Genomic DNA, 23,379 nt, shown 5'->3' on the forward strand with positions numbered 1-23,379 from the left:
AGCTTTCAAACATTCCAAGTTGGAGCTGAAGGTGCAGAAGAGAGAGAGAGAGAGAGAGAGAGAGAGAGAGAGAGAGAGAGAGAGGTAAAATAAGAGGGAGGGAGGAAAGGAGAAAGAAACAGAGAAAGGTAAAGTGAGAGAGAGTGCAAGAGAGAGAGAGAGAGAGAGAGAGAGAGAGAGAGAGAGAGAGCGTGAACCTATGGCAGCTTTTAAACATTCTAAGTTGGAGCTGAAGTTGTAGGGCTGAGAGAGAGAGAGAGAGAGAGAGAGAGAGAGAGAGAGAGAGAGAGAGAGAGAGAGAGAGAGAGAGAGAGAGAGAGAACACAAGAGATATGCTAGGCTGTAGTGAATGGATGAGCAGTGAGGGGCACCGCTGTTGATTCATGCACGAGGAATGAAGATGATGTGGCGATGAAGAGGCAGCGCGAGCGCGTTTATTCTCACAGTGGAACTCCTGCATGGACCCTAAGCAGCTTGGAGGAGCACCCGGTGCACACGCTCTCCCCTCACCATGGTAAGATCACACTGCGGGCTGCCCGCTCGTGTTTTCATGTGTTTTAGAAGTCTGTGCACTGTCTCTGTGCAGTGTGTAGATTATGGGAAGCAGACAGTTCCCTTCCACAGAAGAAAAAAAAAGTGCTTTTGCAGCGCTGTGAGTGTAAAGCTCGCGCCGTTTTACTAGAGGTAACATAAACCGAACGCCCAACCATGCAGAACATTGTGGAAACCTACATAACTCCTGAACACCTGAAGAACAATGCAGAAGTCTACAGAACTCTGCAGAGCACTTCAGAACTCAGAGCTCAGTAGAACTCTGCAGAACAATTCAGAACTCCCTAGAACTCTGCAGAATGTTGCAGAACTCTGCAAAAATGAGCTTAAATCTGCAGGGCATTTCATAACTCAGTAGAACTCTACGGGGCATTTTAGAACTCTACAGGACAATTCAGAACTCTGCAAAAATAAACTTAAATCTGCAGGGCATTTCAGAACTCAGTAGAAATCTACAGGACATTTCAGGACTCTGAAAAATTGAATTTAAATCTGAAGGACATTTTAGAACTCTACAGAACTCAGTATATCTGAAGGACCTTTCAGAACTCTGTAGAACTCAGTAGAAATCTGCCGAACATTTCAGCCCTCTGTAAAAATGAATTTAAATCTAAATGACATTTCAGAACTCTGCAGAATACAGTAGAACTCTGCAGCAGATTTCAGAACTCTGCAAAAGTGAATGTAAACTTCTGGGCATTTTAGAACTCTGCCAAACTCAGTAGAACTCTGCAGGACATTTCTGAACTCTGCAGCAGATTTCAGAACCCCTGTTTACCCCTAAACACAGTTAAATACATTCAATTCAGTGGGTTACTATTGCTGTGTAAAACTAAATTTAAGGATTTTGCAGTGCATTCAGCCTGTATGCATCCTTACTCACACACATGCTTGCATCACTTGCACACAACCCCCCCTTTAAAAAACAACACACACACACACAGATCTACATCCAAACATAGACAATCACTTCAGTCTGTGGTGTGCAGTGTCGGAGCAGTAGTACTGCATAAGTGGTCCCATCAGAATATTTCACTCTTCAGAGAAAAGCTCTGCAGTGAGGTGCTGATCTGCTTGGAGTTTCACAGTCATTCTTGATTCCAGTCTTCATTCAGTATCAGTTTACTGGGGATTTATATATTGTGACGGACTGGTTGGTATGAGCATGAAGAGGGTAAAAAGATAAATTTAGCTTGGTGTTAGCTAGGTGTTGTTATTTTATCTTCTAGGCCTAATTATTGGGGGTGTATCTAAAAGAGCAGCTTGTTGCCAAATCAGGGCTTCAGTATTGAGTGTGAGAAAGGGTGTGTGCTAATTTTATAACAAATCTACAATAAGACTTATTTGCAATGTCAGGAACAAGGTGCTGCTATTTTTGTAGTGCTTTTAATGACTGAGGGTGGGGTCAGGTTGGGTCATGCCAGAGATAAAAACACACACACAAAACATGAGAAAATTACCAATGACAAATAGAGGACATCTATTCCTATTTATTAACCTATTATATGTACACTCACAAACAATAGAAACAGCAACATCGAGACCCTGTTTACTAGGGGTGTAATTAGATACTCATCTCACGTGACAAGACACAATATTTGGACCAGATTATAGCAATATATTTGTGTGTGTATATATATATATATATATATATATATATATATATATATATATATATATATATATATATACACAATACAATACAATATTAAATGATGTACAAAATTCAATGACTGCAGCTGGTTTCATAATAAACCCAACAACTTCTTTGCTGTATGATCTCATGAGTCCCTTCCCCCTTGAGGGTTCTGTACAGACTTGGCAACCTATGACCGAATCTTTATGGTTTTTACATCTGCGATATGTCAAGGTGTTGCCTCTCCGCATGACTGTTCACTCCGTTTGTAAAGGCGCGAATGTTGAGTTATAATATGAGGCTTGGAGGATGGTGGATTAAAGGTTAACAAAACAAAGAACAACGTGTTAAACACATTCATGTCCCATAAACACATTCAACAACCAAAAGTTATTGCTGCACAATAACGACTATTGACATAACTTTTTTATTTAATTCTGAAGCATCCAAAAACCATGACTTCAAACTGACAAAAGAGAGTTTAGCTTCAGCATTAAAGAAAACAATCCACAAAAGTGAAAGCTACCAACCTACAAGCTTGTAAATGTGAAACGGATTTATCTCAGTATATTTCTGGTAACTCTGCTGAGCTCAGATGAATGTTCATGATGTGACTAAATCAGCACATTTTCAGCAGCTTAAGCGTGTTAGTACAAACTCCTCAGCTCTGATTTGTTCTGACAGGCAGCTTAGATCTGATTTTCTTTTTCTGTGGCGTATTTGATTTAAGATTTATAGAAATCTGTGGTTTAAAAGGCAAAAAGCCACATGAAATCGGACTCTCTCAAATCAGATTCAAGTCCTGTTTGTATGTGGTTTGTATATGTAGGGTTTTACCAGATCAAATTTGATGTGTTTTTCAGCATTTGTGCTGTGGTGATTGCTGTTGGTGGGCATCTCACAATACAATATTATCATGATACCTTGCCCCTGATAAAGATGATAACTGATTCTGCGATATATGATATATTGCAAGACAATTCTCTACAATAACTCATAGCATCTGTGTTAGTGAAGATGATAAAACACCCCTTAAAAGCAAATACCAGTAATTGTGGATTTTTGGGGTTCAGTTTCACAGAATTTCACAACCACTCACCCTACTCTTTTGATTAGTGCCACCACGAAGAGTAATGAAACAGTAACTTTAGAAAGTCAAACCTGGTGATGGGGGGATTGAGTCTTAAGGAGTTTGGAGCACGTATGACACAATATAATGTAGATTATAATATAGATTATTAAAATAGGACCCACAGTCTTCTAAACTACGGGCCATATTTTAGCAATCTATAGGTCTTCCATCAAAAGTGCACAACGCAGCTTGATTTAGGGCGTGTCAGTGTTTGTTTGGTATCGCAAAGATGCAAAAAGTATGCCTTGCACTGCTCAAAATGTGCAAATGTGTGCGTAGCAAGCTCGTAAACTCGTACCGAGCACGCTTTGCACCTTCGAATACGAATGGGATTGGTTAGCTTACTGTTTACTGTTGTCAGGGTATTAGTTAGTGTGTGGTGCACCTGTGTTTTTACCGCAAAAATGTACTGAAATACACCTCACCTCGAGACCACAATACCCATCGCCGTAGATATATTCATAAGTTTTGCAGTTATTTTAGCAGTGCATGTGCAAGACCTCTGGTGGGGTGTAAGATAGTACTGAGCATCAGGGCATGCCTTGTGTAGGGTGTAAGATCGGGCCCTACAAGTCAAAATGCTGAAATAAAAAATTTATTTTATTTAATTTTTATTAGCTTCTTAAAGTTAACTAAGTAACCCACTGTAAATTTTCAGGTAATGTCCAACATTTTTTTGTAGCAATTTCTTTTTTGGCCAGGAGTGTATTTGAAATTCTATTACTTTACAATGTTGTGTCTTGTGTCTTGGGACACAGAGCTGATAATCATGGGTGAGTAGGGATACAGGAGCCGGAAGGAGACGGGCTCCCTAGGCACAGAGGTAGTACAGACTAAGAATTAACAGTTTGAGTGTGTGAGTGTGTGTGGGTGTGTGTGTGTGTGTGTGTGTCCATAAGGGAAGCTATGTATTTCCCTATGCATCGGTAAGTTCTGAAAGCAGATATACTTTGTGCACTTTTACCACTGAGACTGGTGTCAGATTGCACGCATATCCGTGAGTGGAGCAGTCCAAACAAGCCCTGGTTCTGCTCTATTGAGAAGTCATGCATTATGGATGATCTGTGTGTTTCTAACCTCTCTGACCATAAACCTGTCAATCACGAGCTCCAGCGATGTACACTGGGAAACGTGATTTATTGTAAAAGGATCTTTCGACTGCATTCTGACAGGTGAAGTGTGTTGACTCTGCGTTTTGTAGTGAATACTGTTTCATATCTAAAATTAAGCAATTCAGATACCTGAATGGATCAAGAGAACTGAAACTAAAAACATGAAATTTTAATGAATGATGATCGTGCAGGTCTGCTCGGTTTCTGGAGAATTTCTTAAGCAGAGTAGTGAGAGGGCAAGATCCAGCCAGTGCAGTTTTGTGAGGAAATCCACTGGCAGCTTGTTCTTGTTGTTAGTTAGCGAGGGGCATCTTGAATTCACTTCTGAAAAGAGGAATATGAATGAGAATGCTGCCAGCCATCTGCTGTTGGAGACCAGTTTGCCAGGCCATATTGGCTGAGATGCCAAAGAATGTCACTCTTCTCTGAAGAACAGAATTAGTGCATCCGGACACGCTTGTTTAGAATAGCAAATTTTAAAATAAATAACACTGATGTATCTCCATTTTCCTCTTTTTATTTTTTTTTTTTACATTATTTAAACACAACTTCTACTTTTTACATTATGTGAACTTTTAATTATGAATGGATCAATAGAAATTAGGCTCTATTTACCAAATTACCTGGAATTAAATCACTTTGCAGTACTGCAGCACTTTACTTTTACATTTACTGGAGAAACCGTAACAGGGTGGGATGGGTGTATATAGCGCTGTTGACAGTGGAAAGCAGCACATCATCAGACTATTTGACTGTGTTTTTTTCCTGTGCCAGTGTCCACAAAGGGAACGTCAAACTTGGCGATCCCACGATCCCACAAATACAAAAACATCACAACATGCTAAACACAAATGACTGGCATGTGTTCCCAGTGTCTTCTTTTTTTGATAACCAACATATGGTTTCCATATGGAAATAGGTTTGTACAATTGCATCTGGGAATTTTTTGCCCATCTTATGAAATTATATATTGTAGTCATACACTTGATGCTTGTAGAGTGTGCATTGGTTTACACAACAGTTCTTGCATGTTATCTGGCCCTGCATGTATGTGTGTGTGTTTAAAACCCCCATATTTTTTGTTGTCTCCATTGCAAAAAAACATATTGCAAAAATGAACGAATATATTACTGAATCTTTGCAGAAACAAGGCCAAAACTGCACTCACACTATAAATCAATTTAGATATTTTTTGTATTAAGTTCCAGACTCCCTTGCAATCACTGGCCCACAAATAACCACACCCACCACATTATGTCTGTGTTTTGATAGGCCTCTATTCTGCATTCTTCCCTGTGGAAGGTCCTACCTCTCTTGTCATGGATATCAAGATAAATGTTTTGCTGGATTTAGAAATGCAGGGAATTGTGGGTGTATTGGAAAAGAGCAGACATGCCTTAGTCAAAGCAGAGAGGCAATAGAATATGAACCAGTTCACATGCACTGCAGGCTGAAGTCTGTGGATAATAAACTACATAAAGTTATTTTCCTTTTATAATAATTGCCTGAATATTTGGTTCAATAAATGCAAAAAAGGTTTAATTTAAGCTTTATCCTCAAAAAATCATTTAAGACAAGCACATACTGGACAGATTTTCCCTTTCTATTTTCTGTTGATTAAGATCTTAAATCCCAGCTACTGGCAACAGTACAGACACATACACACAACCACACACACACACACACACACACACACACACAGACAATATTGCCCGGTGTTATTTATTACTGTGGTCTAGCTGGCATGGAACCTGTATTCTGTGCAGGAAAAGAGACAGCCCATAGGCTCCATAACCACACACACACACACACACCATGCAGGATCCAGCAGTACCACTACTGTGTCGCTGGCCCAGGATAAATGAAAGCTGTTTCAGCAAGATAAAACCAGTGTGTGTGTGTGTGTGTGTGTATGTTGGAACACTTTGCTGATTATCATGGCTGAATAGGGAGATAGAGGCTGTGAGTAAGGGGATTGGCTGTATAAACACAGACAGAGAATCAGTAGTGTCATTATGTTCTGATTTACACTGTGCTTACAGTTGTTTCTGTCAGCATGGCAGCAGTAATGATGGCCGGATACGTGGGATGTTGCTGGAGAGAGATGTGGACATTTTGTACATATACATATTGTTTTTCAGACGCAGACATGTCATCAATTATCCCACACAACTGACCTAATCATGCAAATACTGAGAGAACAGATTTTTTTACCTAATTAAAAGTAAAAAGTACTCAGCTTCTGTCAAAACATATGATGATTATTTTAGCTAGCTAGGGACTTAGCTAGCAAGCCTGAAAAATTTGGTGAACAAGGTAATAAAAGATACTTAATTAGGAGAAAATATACACTGCTCAAAAAAATAAAGGGAACACTCAAATAACACAATAAAACTCCAAGTAAATCAAACTTCTGTGAAATTAAATTGTCCACTTAGGAAGCAACACTGATTGACAATCAATTTCACCTGCTGTTGTGCAAATAGAATAGACAACAGGTGGAAATTATTGGCAATTAGCAAGACACACTCAATAAAGGAGTGGTTCTGCAGGTGGGGACCACAGACCACTTCTCAGAACCTATACTGTCTGGCTGATGTTTTGGTCAGTTTTGAATGTTGGTGGTGCTTTCACACTCGTGGTAGCATGAGACGGACTCTACAACCCACACAAGTGGCTCAGGTAGTGCAGCTCATCCAGGATGGCACATCAATGCGAGCTGTGGCAAGAAGGTTTGCTGTGTCTGTCAGCGTAGTGTCTAGAGGCTGGAGGCGCTACCAGGAGACAGGCCAGTACACCAGGAGACGTGGAGGAGGCCGTAGGAGGGCAACAACCGAGCAGCAGGACCGCTACCTCCGCCTTTGTGCAAGAAGGAACAGGAGGAGCACTGCCAGAGCCCTGCAAAATGACCTCCAGCAGGCCACAAATGTGCATGTGTCTGCACAAACGGTTAGAAACCGACTCCATGAGGATGGTATGAGGGCCCGACGTCCACAGATGGGGGTTGTGCTCACAGCCCAACACCGTACAGGACGCTTGGCATTTGTCAGAGAACACCAGGATTGGCAAATTCGCCACTGGCTCCTTGTGCTCCTCACAGATGAAAGCAGGTTCACACTGAGCGTGGAGAGCGGTCTGCTGCCTGCAACATCCTTCAGCATGACCGGTTTGGCAGTGGGTCAGTAATGGTGTGGGGTGGCATTTCTTTGGAGGGCCGCACAGTCCTCCATGTGCTCACCAGAGGTAGCCTGACTGCCATTAGGTACCGAGATGAGATCCTCAGACCCCCTGTGAGACCATATGCTGGTGCGGTTGGCCCTGGGTTCCTCCTAATGCAGGACAATGCTAGACCTCATGTGGCTGGAGTGTGTCAGCAGTTCCTGCAAGATGAAGGCATTGAAGCTATGGACTGGCCCGCCCGTTCCCCAGACCTGAATCCGATTGAGCACATCTGGGACATCATGTCTCGCTCCATCCACCAACGTCACGTTGCACCACAGACTGTCCAGGAGTTGGTGGATGCTTTAGTCCAGGTCTGGGAGGAGATCCCTCAGGAGACCATCCGCCACCTCATCAGGAGCATGCCCAGGCGTTGTAGGGAGGTCATACAGGCACGTGGAGGCCACACACAATACTGAGCCTCATTTTGACTTGTTTTAAGGACATTACATTAAAGTTGGATCAGCCTGTAGTGTGTTTTTTCACTTTAATTTTGTGTGTGGCTCCAAATCCAGGCCTCCATTGGTTAATAAATTTGATTTCCATTGATGATTTTTGTGTGATTTTGTTGTCAGCACATTCAACTAGGTACAGAACAAAGTATTCAATGAGAATATTTCATTCATTCAGATCTAGGATGTGTTATTTGAGTGTTCCCTTTATTTTTTTGAGCAGTGTAGTAAATATTATAATACTTTGTGGAAAATTGGGGGGAAAAACAGCTTAAAATAGAACTAGCTGTACAACAAAATGTACAACAGAAACACATTAAATTATCAAAAAATATATACTAATAATGATAATAAATTGAGGAAAATGGGAAAGAAAAATGATATAAAATTGGGGAAAATGATAAAAATGTATGCTTAACTGGGAAAATATATTTAAAAAAAGCAAAAAATAAGGAAAAAAGTACTTAAAAATGATACTAAATCAGAGAAAGTGAAGAAATGGATACTACCACTATTGAAAAAACGTAGTTTAAAATTGAGGAAGAAATTGTTAAAAAAAAAAAAAAAAACTAAATTGGGAAAATGTATTTTAAATGATAGTATTTTAAATGATTGTAATAAATAAAACTAATAAGGCAACACTGTAAAAAATATATAATACATTTGTCAAAAATAATTAAAACAATGATGATACATTGAGGGAAAACAATAAAAAAAAGATCCAAATTGAGGAAAGATTTGGTTGACTCTTTGCATAGTGGCCAGTTTTGTTTTGAACAGTTAGCCAAAACATTTTAGATTAGCTCAGTAGAGTAACAGTTTAATCCAGAAATTCTTCACTATTTAGCAGCGTTATATAAAGAACTGAGAATGCATTAATGCACTTCATTATCTGACTTTTGCTGTCTGTTCAAAGAGGTTTAATTAAAGGACTGAAAAACTGAAAAACTGTCTTTATGTCTGTGTACACAGTGCAGCTCAGAAAGAGAAAGAATGCAGACTGTGAACACTCACACACAAACTCTCTCTTTCTCAAACACACACACACACACACACACATTTATACACACACAAGGACACGTAGACGGATGTCAGAAACATCTGGACCATACCAAAGACACAGCAGTGATGACACACTGCACTGATGAGGTGGGACAGGGTACAACAGCAGATGCCTTATATCTTACTCTCTCTCTCTCTTGCTCTATCTCTCTCTCTCTCTCTATCTCTCGCTTCATATCTGTGTGTGCTAACACACACACATGCATACATACACATACTTTCCCCTCCTCTTTCACTCCCCCTATCATTCCTCCACGTCTCTTGTCAGAAAGTAAGCATTATCAAGTCATTATTCAGCAGGAGGTCTGTGAGGGGAGGTACCACGGCTGTCACAGCTGCTTATTCAAACCCAGACCCACACTGCTGGGAATAGTGAATCCTGCCTGTTACATTCCAAAAGTGTTTTATTCCTACTGTTCATGACAGTACAGATATATGTGTGGAGTAGCTCAGGAAAGAGGCATCTTCTCCTAATAAAGCTAAACACTGATGTGTGGATATATTTTTCCATACTGATTTACAGCAGTGCTGATTTGTGCACAAAATCAGCTGGCAGTTCTTTCCAGGGCCGAATGATTAATATCAGTGTTGAAGCTCTGCAGTTTCCAGACTGCTCTAAAAGTCCTGACAGGCTATCTCAGATGTTTCCATTTAATGTTCTCTAAGCATCCTGAACAAACATAAAACTTTAGATTGACATTCATGAGAAAACAAATCATAATAAACATTCTGATCAAGATGAGTGTGCTTTTGCTATGTAATTAGACACGATTTAGGCTTAGAATTAAGTTTCCGTTTATGTAGAGGAGACACTGATCTGGGATCACGCTTCTCCTTCTTACTACTTACTTGCTATTGTCTTATACTGATGTGCTCATCAAGGAAATGTCCTTAATACACAAACAGAAGCACCAAGACACCCCTTCTAACAGATGGCTATAAGCTAAACCATTACTGATACAGGTTTTCAAAATGATCTCCTCAGAGCAGCTTTGCTAATAGAGATGGACAATCTGGTGCACCTTGCACAAGAGCCTAAGGTCCAGCAATCCATCTTCATGACTGCTTTTTCTTTGTCAGGCTTGTTGTGGTGGATCTAACCTGGATCATTTGGTGCACACACTTCCATTTGCTCAACACAGACACCTAGGGGCAATGTAGCACAGCCAACTCTAAGTTGTAAGGAAACTCCACCCTGTGTCTCTGAAAGATACTGTGGCGTCATGTGCGACAGAATAAGGAGGCCAGGCCGCTGTCCTGTTTAATAATGGGAAATAACTAAGAGAACTATGAGCAGTGGTTCTCTTTTTAAATGGGAGCACACCAGGGGAGACCTTATCCACCCTTCACACCAACAAGAGAAGGCTGAACAACACTCCACCAGTGGAAACACCCAACCCACGCCACAATAACCACATTAAAGAAGAAAAAAGTAGCTATGAGGAGCTACCCTGTGAGCTTTTAAGCCCCTCCCATACTCGGTGCCTCCACAAAACATTTATATGGCACCTGTCTAAAACCCTCGGACAACACACCAACAGAAACGTCTGCATTAGGGAGGTTTTACCCACTACAGTCTGCCAATTCAAATCTGGGTCGGCATACACACACACTCGTTCACTTGGAGAAGACATGGTAGGGGCGAGTGGGTATGGAAACTCCACCGAGGACGTGAACCTGGACCCCAGGAGTGAAAAGCAAAGATGCTAACCACCAAGCTGTAGTGACCCAAATAGTCACTGATGTTGTAAAATCTTAAAATCCACCACAACAAAATCCAAAATTTCTAATTTAAAGCTTTTTGGGACGAGAGTAAAAGCTGTAGCTAAGAGAAACACACTCCTTATCAAGACTAATTGAACTTGATGGAGTGTGTCCAAGACCTGTAGCAAAAATAGAGGAACACTGAGTAACCCAATCAATTTTGTGCAAAGTCCTGTGATCTTGTAAGTCAACATGAACATTCAGCATATCTCAGTTTATGAACAAACCATCAGTGTAGAGTCATCCATTAGGGGGTGCTGATAGAGTGATTTGTATTCACAGCAGTGGTGTATAAGTGATGAATGATAAATTCTCATATAATGCTGCTTTAAAGCACTGAACGTTTTAAACATTTTATGACATAACACCATTACTGTAAACTGCATGACCGAAGCTTTCACACCATCACCTTCTAACTGACTAGAGTTTTGTTTTGTCCTTCAGTCTTTGAGTGAGGGTTTGGTGTAGATTGGCGTGGCTCAGGGTCACCTCTCTGTCTCTCCGCTCCCTCTTTTTCCTCTCTCTCTCTTTCCCCTCAGCAAACATGGAATAAACAAATGATTGTATTCTTGTCTCTGTACTGACAGTCCTGTCTTGACAGCCACAGTGGCCTCAAAGCTTATTCTTGTCCAATTACTGCCAAACACTGAGCAAGTCTTTGTTCGCAGTTGTCATAAGCACTCACTCTTTCAGATCTCAGCTCCACTTATCACAAACAAGTATTCTGCTGCTGGGTATTTGTTTGCCTTCCCCATCGTTCTCTCGGCTCAGGGACGTGCTGTAATCACAGTCACGTCTGACTTCACTATAAGCTCTATTTTAAATCTGGAGGCAATGTGCTGCAGCTCTGGCGGTTCATCAAAAAGGCCCGATCATTAATGTTGAAATTGAGTCTGACCTCATCTTAATCATCTCCTTGGGCTGTTTTACAGTAATCTGTCCCTGCTGTCTCTTCATTATCTGCTGTGCTTAAAGCTAAAAGATCAGCCCCTGTGAAGTCTTCTTCCAGTTAAAAATGCAGTAAATGATCTCATGTTCGTGTGTCTCTGCTGGAATAATTTGAAGGAGAAGTGTGGCATTCTGCATTTCCATAAGATCTAAGGTATGTCCAGGACCTTTTAGATATTATGCCAGAATCTCTTTCTTTACTGGAAGGGCATTGCTGTAACAGAGTTTTTCTCACAGCCATTCCTCTTTTACCACCCAAAAAAATATTCTTTAAAGAGCTTTAAAGACACTTCACTACATAATGAACTAATTTACATTTTTACCTCAGTTAGGCAGGTAAAAAGAAAGTGTAGACAGAGATATAATTAATAATGAGCTTTCATCCGAAGTACATGTGAAGACACTGTTTCATTAAGAGCTTAAATGTGTGAGTACCCACAGCTGGAGGTTAAGATGAAACCAGCTGGGGAGTGAGCACTGGAAGAGTGGTATTGGGGAAAGAAAAGGCAGAAAAATGGAGACAACTAAACTATGATGTGTCTCAAACCAAGAATTATTTTCCCAAAAATAAAACAACTTAAATTCACCCTCTGATTATAAGGCAGGTGCTGAACACTGCAGGTCTATAGACGTTAACTACCATCCTTCCTTTTGTGCTTGACTTGGCTTGGCCTTGGCTCCATCATACCATATGGTCATCTCTCATCAAAGGTCTGACAAAGACAAGCAAAAACCACAGTCTTAAACATATGGATCAGTATGTGTTGACACTACATACTCTACTAGTCTACGGACTCTAGGAACCCTGGTATCCAAGGTCCCCCTCTTTGTTGGCACCTAGTGGTGCAAGTTGACACCTTACACAAGTTGGCACACCAAGCTGACTGACCATCTTGACAAGCTTCTACAGTCTGGTTGACAAGCATGACCAAGCTGGCCAACTGGCATGACCAGCAAGGTTGAGCCCATTGAGAAACATGACAAGCATCACCAAGCTGGTCAAAGAAAAAGACCAAGCTGGTTGAAGACCATGACTTGGCCCATGACCAACTTTAGCCAAAATCAAATACTACATACATTATGCTGATCAAGAGCTAGGTAATCAGTGAGCTTTAAGTCAAAGGACAGAATGTTTTCACATGGATGACCAATTCTTTAACTATCAGATACCACCTTAAATCATCCAAAACTAGCCACTAGCAAAGGCTAGTCTTGAGCTGGATTTTTGAGCAGGGAGAGCAAACAGAGTCAGAAAGAGTGCAATAAAATATAGGTAAAAGAACAAGTATACTAGCCTGTGTTTTATTAGTATTTAATATTTCACTGGCATTTCAGTATGTGTGTTTATTTAAGTATTATTCTCTCAAATTGCTTTCTGAGTTCCAACCTGTTTTATACAATAAATGCATGTTTTACAGCCAGTTGTAGCATATTTATCTATTAAAACATTTTTATTTGAGTAAAAAAAGTAACATATATTTAGTCAATGCTGTTCTCCCCCAGTCTGTCAGTGTGTCTGTTGTGCTTGGACCGCTGCCTTGTTGAACAGTGTGATACCTTTAGCTGCACTTGTTAAAGCTGTTTGCACTTGGAGAGTGTTACAGCAGTTCAGCGCAGCTAGCATGCTAGACTGTTGACAGAATGACAGGAACACCCAAGTGCTAAACACTGGACTGTTAATTAAAGAGGGGTCATTTAAAGGAGCATAAAAACAAGGCACTGGCTTAAGGTGTTGCCTTTAAATGTAATTTCCCTCTTTAGAAACAAAATTATTCTAACCAATTACCCTTATACTAGTGTTATACTAGGCAATGCTGTTTTTCTTTAATATTTCTACATCCCTAAATGGTTCTGGGCCTCTCTATATGATTATATATGATTATTTAAATTGCCAAAATGCATGGCTCCAAACAAGCACTTTGCCTGTACTTGCATTTGTAAAAGTGTAAATATTTACACTTCTTGTTCTATATGTTCTATTGCCTGCTTTAAATCTATTAATCATGTTTTTTTCACATTGGTTTTACTAATTTAGATGAGAAATTAGTCATCTGTTTGTTTTATGTGTCCATTTCCTTGGAAAAAGAAAATGACAATACAACAATATTCATGGTTAGTCATTCCAACACCATATATGCCACCTTGCATTTACTTAGCTTTACCATTGCAACCCCATGAGCACCATATCAACCACTTAGGAACATCTTGGCAACCTCCTGGAAACAGAATAGGAACCATTTTAGTTAACATAGTAACAATCTACAAATTTATTAGCAAAACCACAGCAACCACTTAGCAAAACTATAGCAAGCACCTGGGATACCAGCTTAATCACCTAGCAATTATTTAGCAACAGCATAGCAAGCCCCTGGGATACCATAGCAGCCACTTAGCAGCCTTTTAGTAACACTATAGAAACCACTCTAGCTACTCTAGCCATTTTAGCTTCCACCTAGCAACACCAAAGCAATCATCTGGGATACCATAGCAACTACCTGGGATACCATATCAACCACCTTGAAACCCCATATCAACCAGCTATCAACACAAACCACTTAAACCACAGCCTGTTTCCTTACAAAGGTAAATATTGATCTGTTTAATCATATTCTCTTTCAATTTATAATAAAAACGTGATGTTATACAGCTCTGGAAAAAATGAAGAGACAACAGCAGTTTCTCTGATTTTGCTATTTATAGGTATACTTTGAGTAAAATGTACATTATTGTTTTATTCTATAAAATCCAGACCACATTTCTCCCAAATTCCCAATTTAAAAATTGTCATTTAGAGCATTTATTTGCAGAAAATGAGAAATGGCTGAAATAACAAAAAAGATGCAGAGCTTTCAGACCTCAAATAATGCAAAGAAAACAAGTTCATATTTATAAAGTTCAGAAATCAATATTTGGTGAAATAACCCTCACATTTTTATGCATCTTGCCATGTTGTCCTCCACCAGTCTTACACACTACTTTTGGATAAATTTCTGCCACCCCTGGTGCAAAAATTCAAGCAGTTCAGCTTGGTTTGATGGCTTGTGATCATCCATCTTCCTCTTGATTATATTCCAGAGGTTTTCAATTTGGTAAAATAAAAAAAAAACTCATAATTTTTAAAAGGTCTCTTATTTTTTTTCCAGAGCTGTATTTATCACACTGTTCACCGATTAACAACAGTTCACAAATAATCAATAGCAGTAAAGAGCTCTTTGTTTTCTTCTGTAGAAAGACGCTTCTATCACTTGCATGACTTCACTTACCCTTTACCCTGTTCTCCAGGTGATCATTTCTCACCAATGAATCACACTTAAACTGAAGCTTTGGGGCTTTGATTTTTTTTCTAAATAGTGCACGGTTAACCACAAAGCCAGCCTCCCAACCTTCCTCAAACATTAAACAGTTTACATCATCTCTTACCTCAACAGTCATTCATCCCTCCTCACACAAAATCTGCCTAAAACATGCACTGTCGTACACGGTGCAGGCCGTAGCCTGCAGAACTGAGGGCTGCGTATTAGCTTTCTCACTAGAAGGGGAAGCTGCACCATATGAACTTCAGCTCAGCGCTGCTGCAGGCATGACATTCTTCACCCCACAACATAATGGGAGCCTTTCACGGGCGCTATCTGGAAAAGTCATAAAAACTTTCAGCCGCAGCGAAGGGGATCTTACAGAGCCGAGACATTTCTCTAGCCTCAGGCTTCCCTTCCCTGCATGCAGATACAGAGAGGCAGGCAGCATCAGCATGGCAGATGCACCTTTTCACTTAAAAGAGGAAAGCACGACTCCATGAGGAAGATAGCGCAGTTTGTGTGAGGTACAAATGATGTGGATCCAAAAAATTAAAAAGAATCAAAGCAATACATGATGAATTTAGAAGTAAATGCAATGAATTTAGACCTTTAAAGGAGTACTGACCAAAATGTTAACTGTTACTCTCAGTGAAACAATTTGAATTAAAAGAAATATACAGCTGTGAAAAAAGAGACCACTTAAAAATGATGAGTTTCTGTGATTTTGCCAAATTGAAAACCTCTGGAATATAATCAAGAGGAAGGTGGATGATCACAAGCCATCAAACCAAGCTGAACTGCTTGAATTGTTGCAACAGGAGTGGCATAAAGTTATCCAAAAGCAGTGTGTAAGACTGGTGGAGGAGAACATGCCAAGATTTGAAACTTTATGAATATGAACTTATTTTTCTATGAATTATTTGATGTCTGAAAGCTCTGCATCTTTTGTTATTTCAGCCATTTCTGATTTTATGCATATAAATGCTCTGAATGACACTGTTTTTATTTGGAATTTAGGAGAAATATCTGTAGTTTATAGAATAAACTGAAGTGGTCTCCAGAGTTTTCCAAAGTTAAAAAAGCAAAAATAAAAAGTGAACAAGAACCTAAAAATCTCTCTCTCACAGTAATTCTTTATATTACTTTTGATTTGATATTTTTTGTCTTCTCACTGTCACAGCAAGATTTAAAACATAGGTCGGACTGAATGCGGCACATTTAAATAATTTTAGGATTCTTATAACAGTTACATAAATTATATCAACGTCCAGGTTCCATTATATACTGAGAATTTTTAGTAAACCAAATGATAAACAACTAAAACTTAAAAGTAAAAAAAAATCTTAAAATTCTTCTGTTGTCATTTACGTAAAATAAGCAAGACCAGGAAAATAAAATAAACCTTATTGGAGTGTTTTCTTTTTTTGTGTGAGGGTATACATTGTAGGAAATGGCTGCCCTGTGTGGCCTTAAATTACAACTCTGCAGTAGGATAATGAAAGAAAGCTGCTGAGAGAGAAAGGCTAAATATGGGTTTAGTCCACTTCCCCTCAGATTCCTGTCTCAACCAAAACTGGTACTGTTTTTGGACGGTGGTTTCTGGGGTAGGGTTCTATTCAATTCTGACTGTTTTGGAGACCTTTGCTCTGTTTTCCATTTTGCACTGAAGAATGTGTGCTTAAATAAGATAGAACCAAGTATATCTCTTAAATAAATATTATTCAGTCTGGTAGTGAGAACTGCAGAGACTGCAGAGATATACTGCATTAAAACAGAGTTAAATGTTAAATGCCTTTCTAAAAGAGAGAAAGAAAATACACCCCACTGTATGATGACCTTGGTCAGATTACACTCTACTTCTCTTTTTTTATTTGCTTATTGAATAAAAGCATAGCTTCCACACTATTATATTAGTTTCCTTTCCATTAAATGCTTCCTTCAGGTCACATTTCTTTTAGATTGTGGTCAGTATTTCAAATTTTCCATTCCAAAACATAAGCTTTCTTCTTTATCTTTAACCTTTTTAATTCTTTAGAACATTGAACAAAGTGTGTGCTTAGGGTCATTGCTTTGCTGCATGATGCACATTCTTTTCAGATTCAGCTCACAGACAGATGTTAGTGACAATCATTACAATTCCGTTTCAAATTTGCTGGGATAGTTCAGAATTCATATTATGTCAATGATGACAAGCTGGCCTGGCCTAGATGCAACACAAAATAAGCATACACCATGATACTACCACCACCATGTTTCCCAGATGGTATTGGGTTTTTATGCTGGAATGCGGTGTTTTCTATTCTCCAAACACAACAGTTCTTATGTGACGTGAAGGTCAGAGTTTAATAAAACAGAGCAATCACTCACACCTGTCATCCTATTGATTAAAAACACCTGACTCTGATTTCACCTTTAAATGATCTCCTTATTCTGAAGACTCTACAGACATATTTTTTATTCACTTATATGGATATTGTTTAAATTATTGTATATATTTTATATGTTTTAGAACAGAAATACAAACAATTCTAAAGTTTTCACAAACTTTGAAGCACCACTCTAGCTCTCATACTCTCTATCTAGCTTTCTGTTTATTTAGCTCTCCATCTAGCTGTCTATCTATCTATCCGTTGGCTGTGTGATGTAACAGGTATGACCATTTGAATAGTGGTAATCAGCGCTGTTTCTCTGCTCTCTCTGGCAGGCTCTGAGGGCCGGGCTGAAGTTTCGAGTGAAGCGGCGCTACATTGTGGCCTCCCTCTCTCTCCTGGCCCTGTCAGCAGTGATGATCAACACCAGCTCTCCCTCCCCCTCTCAACAGAGGAGCCTGCCCTCACAAGGGCCCCACCACAACCAGCCTTCTGGGTTAGAAGGGAGTGACTGGAAGCCACCGTTCTACCAGTTACCCCTAAACGACCACAGTGGAGCCTGGAAGCTTTTGAAAAGTAAAGATTCAACCAAGCACCAACTAGTAGTCGGCCAGCACCAGCGTAGAGGCAGCAGCAAGGTTCCTGACAGAGTCCAGCAAGCAACCAAAAAGAAGCTGAAAAACAATACAAACATGACAAACCCAAAGCAAGGCAGAAGCAAGCATTCCTCCCAGACGTTTCCAACCAACACAAAGGAAAAGCTCGCCAACCAATCAGGCAATGGCAGTGACTCGAAGTATGCCATCCATCTTCCTTACCCCAGACCTGGCCAAACCATACCTCGGCCTGCCAGCGTGCGGAGTCTCCACCCAGACATTAAACCATGCAGGCACAAATGCACTCCAGATGGGCCCAAGCCAGAGAGGCTGATGGGGCCATCTGTGAAACTTAAACAGACCATAGGAAAAACCAAAACATATGAAAGACAAGCAAAGCCTCCTGAAAAAAAGGGGCACAGCCGTATCTCTAAGGCAGGGACTGAGAGAACGGACTACATGACTGCTTGGTGTAAAAGCTCTCATAATAAAGCTTTCAGTGAAGACTGGAATTGGACAAAAGCAGAATCTCTCCCCTGGTTTAGTAAAGAAGACGTGGAGAGGATGCGTCTGCTTGCAACAGGCACTGTGTTGAGTAAATCCAGAATTCCAGGCCATGGGCAAGTGCTTCAAATAGGACTTGGTGGTTACAATAAGATGACTTCTTCTTCTGCAGCAGCTGGAGAGCATAGCAGACTCAGCGAGACAGGAAACCGTGCATTAATCAAGCGCCCCAATGACTGGTTTGAGGTGTTTGCCTTCCACCTGGACAGAGTCCTGGGTCTGAAAAGGAGTCTTCCTGCAGTTTTAAGGACTTTTCACAGTAATATTCTTCCATATAAATATACCAGTGGTGCTCCAAGGCCCGCAGTGTGGTGGGACCCAGATATTCAGCATCTATCTGATGGTGATAATGACCAGAACTCATTCACACTCACCTGGCCCCAGTACCAGGCACTGCTGAAGACCAGGTGTGGGATTCATGCACCTCTCAACTCGTCTAGGTGTGTAGGGGTGCACCATTCTGAGTGGGCACATCTGGCACTGTTCGACTTTCTGTTACAGGTAGGATGTTTACCATGGTGATTTGGTATACAGAACATGGATTGATTATTCCAATACCATGACTGATTACAATATTATTGCATGTAATGTACTTAAATCTTACTTTTATATCATGGAATACTATATAATACTGTATTCTATGCTATTCACTTATATTTTATTATATTAAACACTTCCCTGTCTGGAAAACTGACCCTTTAAACCTAAAAGTTTCACTAACTTAAAACCTTTGGTGTCCAAACTACGGCCCGTGGGCCATTTGCGGCCCATTTCCATTTTTGGAGCGAAAATGGTAACTTGCTCTTATTACTTACAACATTGAGGCCAGGCAACCATTATATAAACACAAAAGTACACCCAAGAGAAGGTAGACTGAGTGAATGATCACACACTGATGGTGCAAGAGGGGAGAAAAAGATGTCAAGTTTGAAAAAGATGGTGATGGTTCCAATGGGAAAGGTTTGAGTTTTGCCAACCACATTTTATTAAAACAACTGTTTTTGTTTGGCGTATTTAGATTAGTGATATCATATTTATGTATTAACACTATGTTTAATTATTGTGCAATTAAAGAATCTTTTTGTAAGGAGTCTTTTAGATATAACAGTTAGTGTTGTACAAAATTAATGACGTCCTTAAAAACATATTCTGTTACGAAACTAAGAGTGAATTTTAAATCTCTATTTACAGTATACAGGTGCTGGTCAACGAATTAGAATAATTTGAAATAGTGCAATCATGAAATTCTTTGAATGCATTTTTTGTGCAGAAAGCAAATCAGGTGTTCACCGCACCTGTCCTACTCGTTAGACTAATCACAGAACTCGTTACCTGGAAAAAAATTTGCTCAGCTGAGCTTTCCAAAAGGCCCATTTAGGCCATTTAACTGTGACACTGTTGTTTTATTGAATTAGAATAATGGAGAAACCGTTTCATTGAATTAGAATAAATGCTCGAATTTTTGTTTTCTGTGAAGAGTGTTCACTGTGCAGTATAAAGTCAGGGTTGAGTAGAATTTCTAAGTTGTAAAATCAATCATGGGTAAGCAGCGCGACCTCTCAACCGGAATAGTGGCTCAAATTCAAGCCCTTCGCCAACAAGGCTTGACCCAAACTAAAATTACTGAGCAGCTCGGCATCAGCCAGTCTTCCATCTGCAAAGCTCTCAAGAAAAACTGCAGCAAGCGCACCAACTGTTCCGGCGTCCGAAAAACTTCTGCTCGCGACAACAAGCAGCTGAGAAAGATCGCAGTCAGCAACCGGTTCAAGTCCACTTCCGAGCTCACCGACTTGTGGAACAAGCAGACCGGCGCTGACGTCTCCAGATCAACCACTTACCGTCGTCTGCGCGAACTCGGCTTCAAATCTCGCGTTCCAGCAGTAAAACCGATGCTGAACAAGAAACAAATGGAGAAACGGCTGAAGTGGGCCAAAGAACACGGCGAGTGGACTGCTGAAGACTGGCAGAAAGTGGTCTTCAGTGACGAATCACGCTTCTGCCTCTCCTTCGGTGACCAAGGTCCTCGTGTCTGGCGTCGTGGTGGCGAAACCTACAACCACGAGTGCGTGAAAAGATCCGTCAAGTTTCCCCAGAGCGTTATGGTCTGGGGATGCATGTCCGCTCGAGGTGTAGGGAAACTCTGCTTCCTCAAGAAGACTGTCAATGCTGCCGTATATCAAGATGTTCTGGAAACGTTCCTGATTCCGACTGTTGAGGAACAGTTCGGCGAAGAAGACTTCATATTTCAACAGGATCTTGCACCGGCTCATGCGGCAAAGTCGACCAAAGATTGGTTCACTAAAAAACAGCTTGAAGTTTTGGCATGGCCGGCCAACTCGCCTGACCTCAATGTCATTGAAAACCTTTGGGCCATCGTCAAGCGGAAAATTCGCGACAGAAAGCCTACTGCGCTGGACCAACTGAAGCAGAACATCGCCACTGCCTGGGAAGCTGTGAGTGTGGAAACTTGCGACAAGCTGGTCAAATCGATGCCGCGGAGACTTCAGGCAGTCATACAAGCCAAGGGGGCAGCCACAAAATACTGAGAAAGTGATGATTGTAATTATAATAAAAATTATTCTAATTCAATGAAACGGTTTCTCCATTATTCTAATTCAATAAAACAACAGTGTCACAGTTAAATGGCCTAAATGGGCCTTTTGGAAAGCTCAGCTGAGCAAATTTTTTCCAGGTAACGAGTTCTGTGATTAGTCTAACGAGTAGGACAGGTGCGGTGAACACCTGATTTGCTTTCTGCACAAAAAATGCATTCAAAGAATTTCATGATTGCACTATTTCAAATTATTCTAATTCGTTGACCAGCACCTGTATACAGTATTGTCACTTGTTGTTAAGGTGGCCTCCTTACCTACATACTGCTGTGGGAAACCCTGAAGTTAGAAAGACCTGAAAGCCAATACTGCTTTTATTCTGAATAATACATTAAGCATACAGGGCCGAGTGCCCAGATCTATATTAAGCTTAAGTCTAGACTAAATTCCCCCATGCACATTGAAATTCACTCCAATATTAGACTGGTCAATTTATAGGAAACCAGCACAGAAAGTGCTAGTGTGTTAGTGTCAGCACAGTTTCTTATTAAACAAACACAGTCCAAGACATAACTCAACCAAAAGCCTGAAACTTTGCATGATTAAATTAAAATCAGTAATGAGGCTTCTTTGTTTAACTGTGATGAACAGTTCTTTTATGAAACACAGTGTGAAACTGATGCCACTGCCAAGTAAACAGTGACTCACCTGCCAAGAGGAAAACCACATGGAGATCTTAATTAGCTTTCTTATCAACATAGTCATTATTTCTTTCCTGACACAATTCCCACTCCACTCTCACTCCACACAGCTTTACATATTGAGACTGATTTTGTTGCAATTGCTTCTCTTACACAGGTTTTCTGTTGCAGTTCTTATAAAAAACAGAGTCTATTCACAAGCTCTATTTGCTATGGATGTTAATAACTATAGTATTTGGCAGCTCATTTCTTTTTAAAGCATAAGTAGGGGGTTAATAAATATGTAAGTTAGACCTGCTGCCAGACCAAACACTGGACATCCTTACATATCTAAACCAGTGCAGATTTATTATAAAGCCACTCAGCAGCAAGCTGTTAAATATTGGAGGGAAAGATCTAACGTAGGAGGGGATGGACTTGGGCCAAAACACACTAAACAAGCACACAAGTAATGGATGTGCCACTAACTATATTTGTGCAAAAAAGAAAAAAAAAAGAAAACTTGCCTAAACTTACATACTATATTTTTTGCACAATAAGGTGCACTTAAAATCCTTAAATTTTCCCAGAAATTGTCAGTGCGCCTTATAATCTGATGATAAATTATAATAATATGAATTTTACCAGGCAGGCTGTAAAAAACAAAATCCAACTCCCCTCTGGTCCGAGATTTCAGGTGTTAGAACGCCCCAAAACTTTGGTGTCCCAACATCAAAAGTCCAAAAACCTTAAAGGTACTGTAAGACTTGTGGAGATATATATCCGATATTTATTTTAAGTTTTCCCTGTCAGTATTTGTGTCAATGTGAGAGTTTAAGGGTTAAAGGCATGCATAATCAACCAATTATGTTTAATCACACTGTTAACAGCTAGCAGAACAGTGTCAGCGCAACAGAATCTTAATAAAGATTTTGGGTTTAACACAGTCCTGTAGGAGACGTCTATCTTACTGCTTTATAAACAACCACACTTCAATAAGGAGCAGACCGTTATTAACTAGTTCTAGAGGGCAATGCTTGTGTTTATTCTTCTTTTCCTGTCTGGGGCCACAAAACAGCTCTTTAGAGATTAGAAAGGGTTTCCAGGGTGACAAAAAAAAATACGTAATAATCAAAACAGCACATCAAGTGTGAAATTTCACTCAAGATGTGAACAAGGTGATGATTCTGAGTGAGATGGGTTAATTGCTGAGGAATTTTATACATAATATGAATATATATTTCTTTATTTTTCCTCTGTTTGTCACATAAATGCATGCCATCATGTGAGTTAGTCTATTCACATAAATAAGACTATATTATTTAAATATTTTTATTTGACCTCATGTATTAGTAATGCTGAAACCCCCTCGGTCAAGTAGAATCTGTGCAATATAGTACAGACCAGTCATGCTTTTAGTATAATTTATGTGCAACAAACCATTT

The 23,379-nt window shown here is 40.0% G+C and overlaps 1 protein-coding gene across 1 annotated transcript in view; it reads left to right on the top strand.

Annotated features, from left to right (window-relative positions):
* Positions 1 to 58: 58 nt before the first annotated feature.
* The window catches only part of gask1a (golgi associated kinase 1A), a 34,330-nt gene continuing 11,009 nt past the window's right edge, over positions 59 to 23,379 (top strand). The window contains exons 1-2 of the mRNA XM_007250415.4: positions 59 to 514; positions 17,878 to 19,203. Of these exons, the coding sequence (XP_007250477.3) occupies positions 512 to 514; positions 17,878 to 19,203 (1,329 nt within the window). The 5' untranslated portion in view covers positions 59 to 511. The remainder of the gene's footprint in view (positions 515 to 17,877; positions 19,204 to 23,379) is intronic.

This window comes from Astyanax mexicanus, chromosome 6 (assembly GCF_023375975.1).
Source record: "Astyanax mexicanus isolate ESR-SI-001 chromosome 6, AstMex3_surface, whole genome shotgun sequence".
In the NCBI taxonomy this organism is placed as follows: domain Eukaryota; kingdom Metazoa; phylum Chordata; class Actinopteri; order Characiformes; family Acestrorhamphidae; genus Astyanax; species Astyanax mexicanus.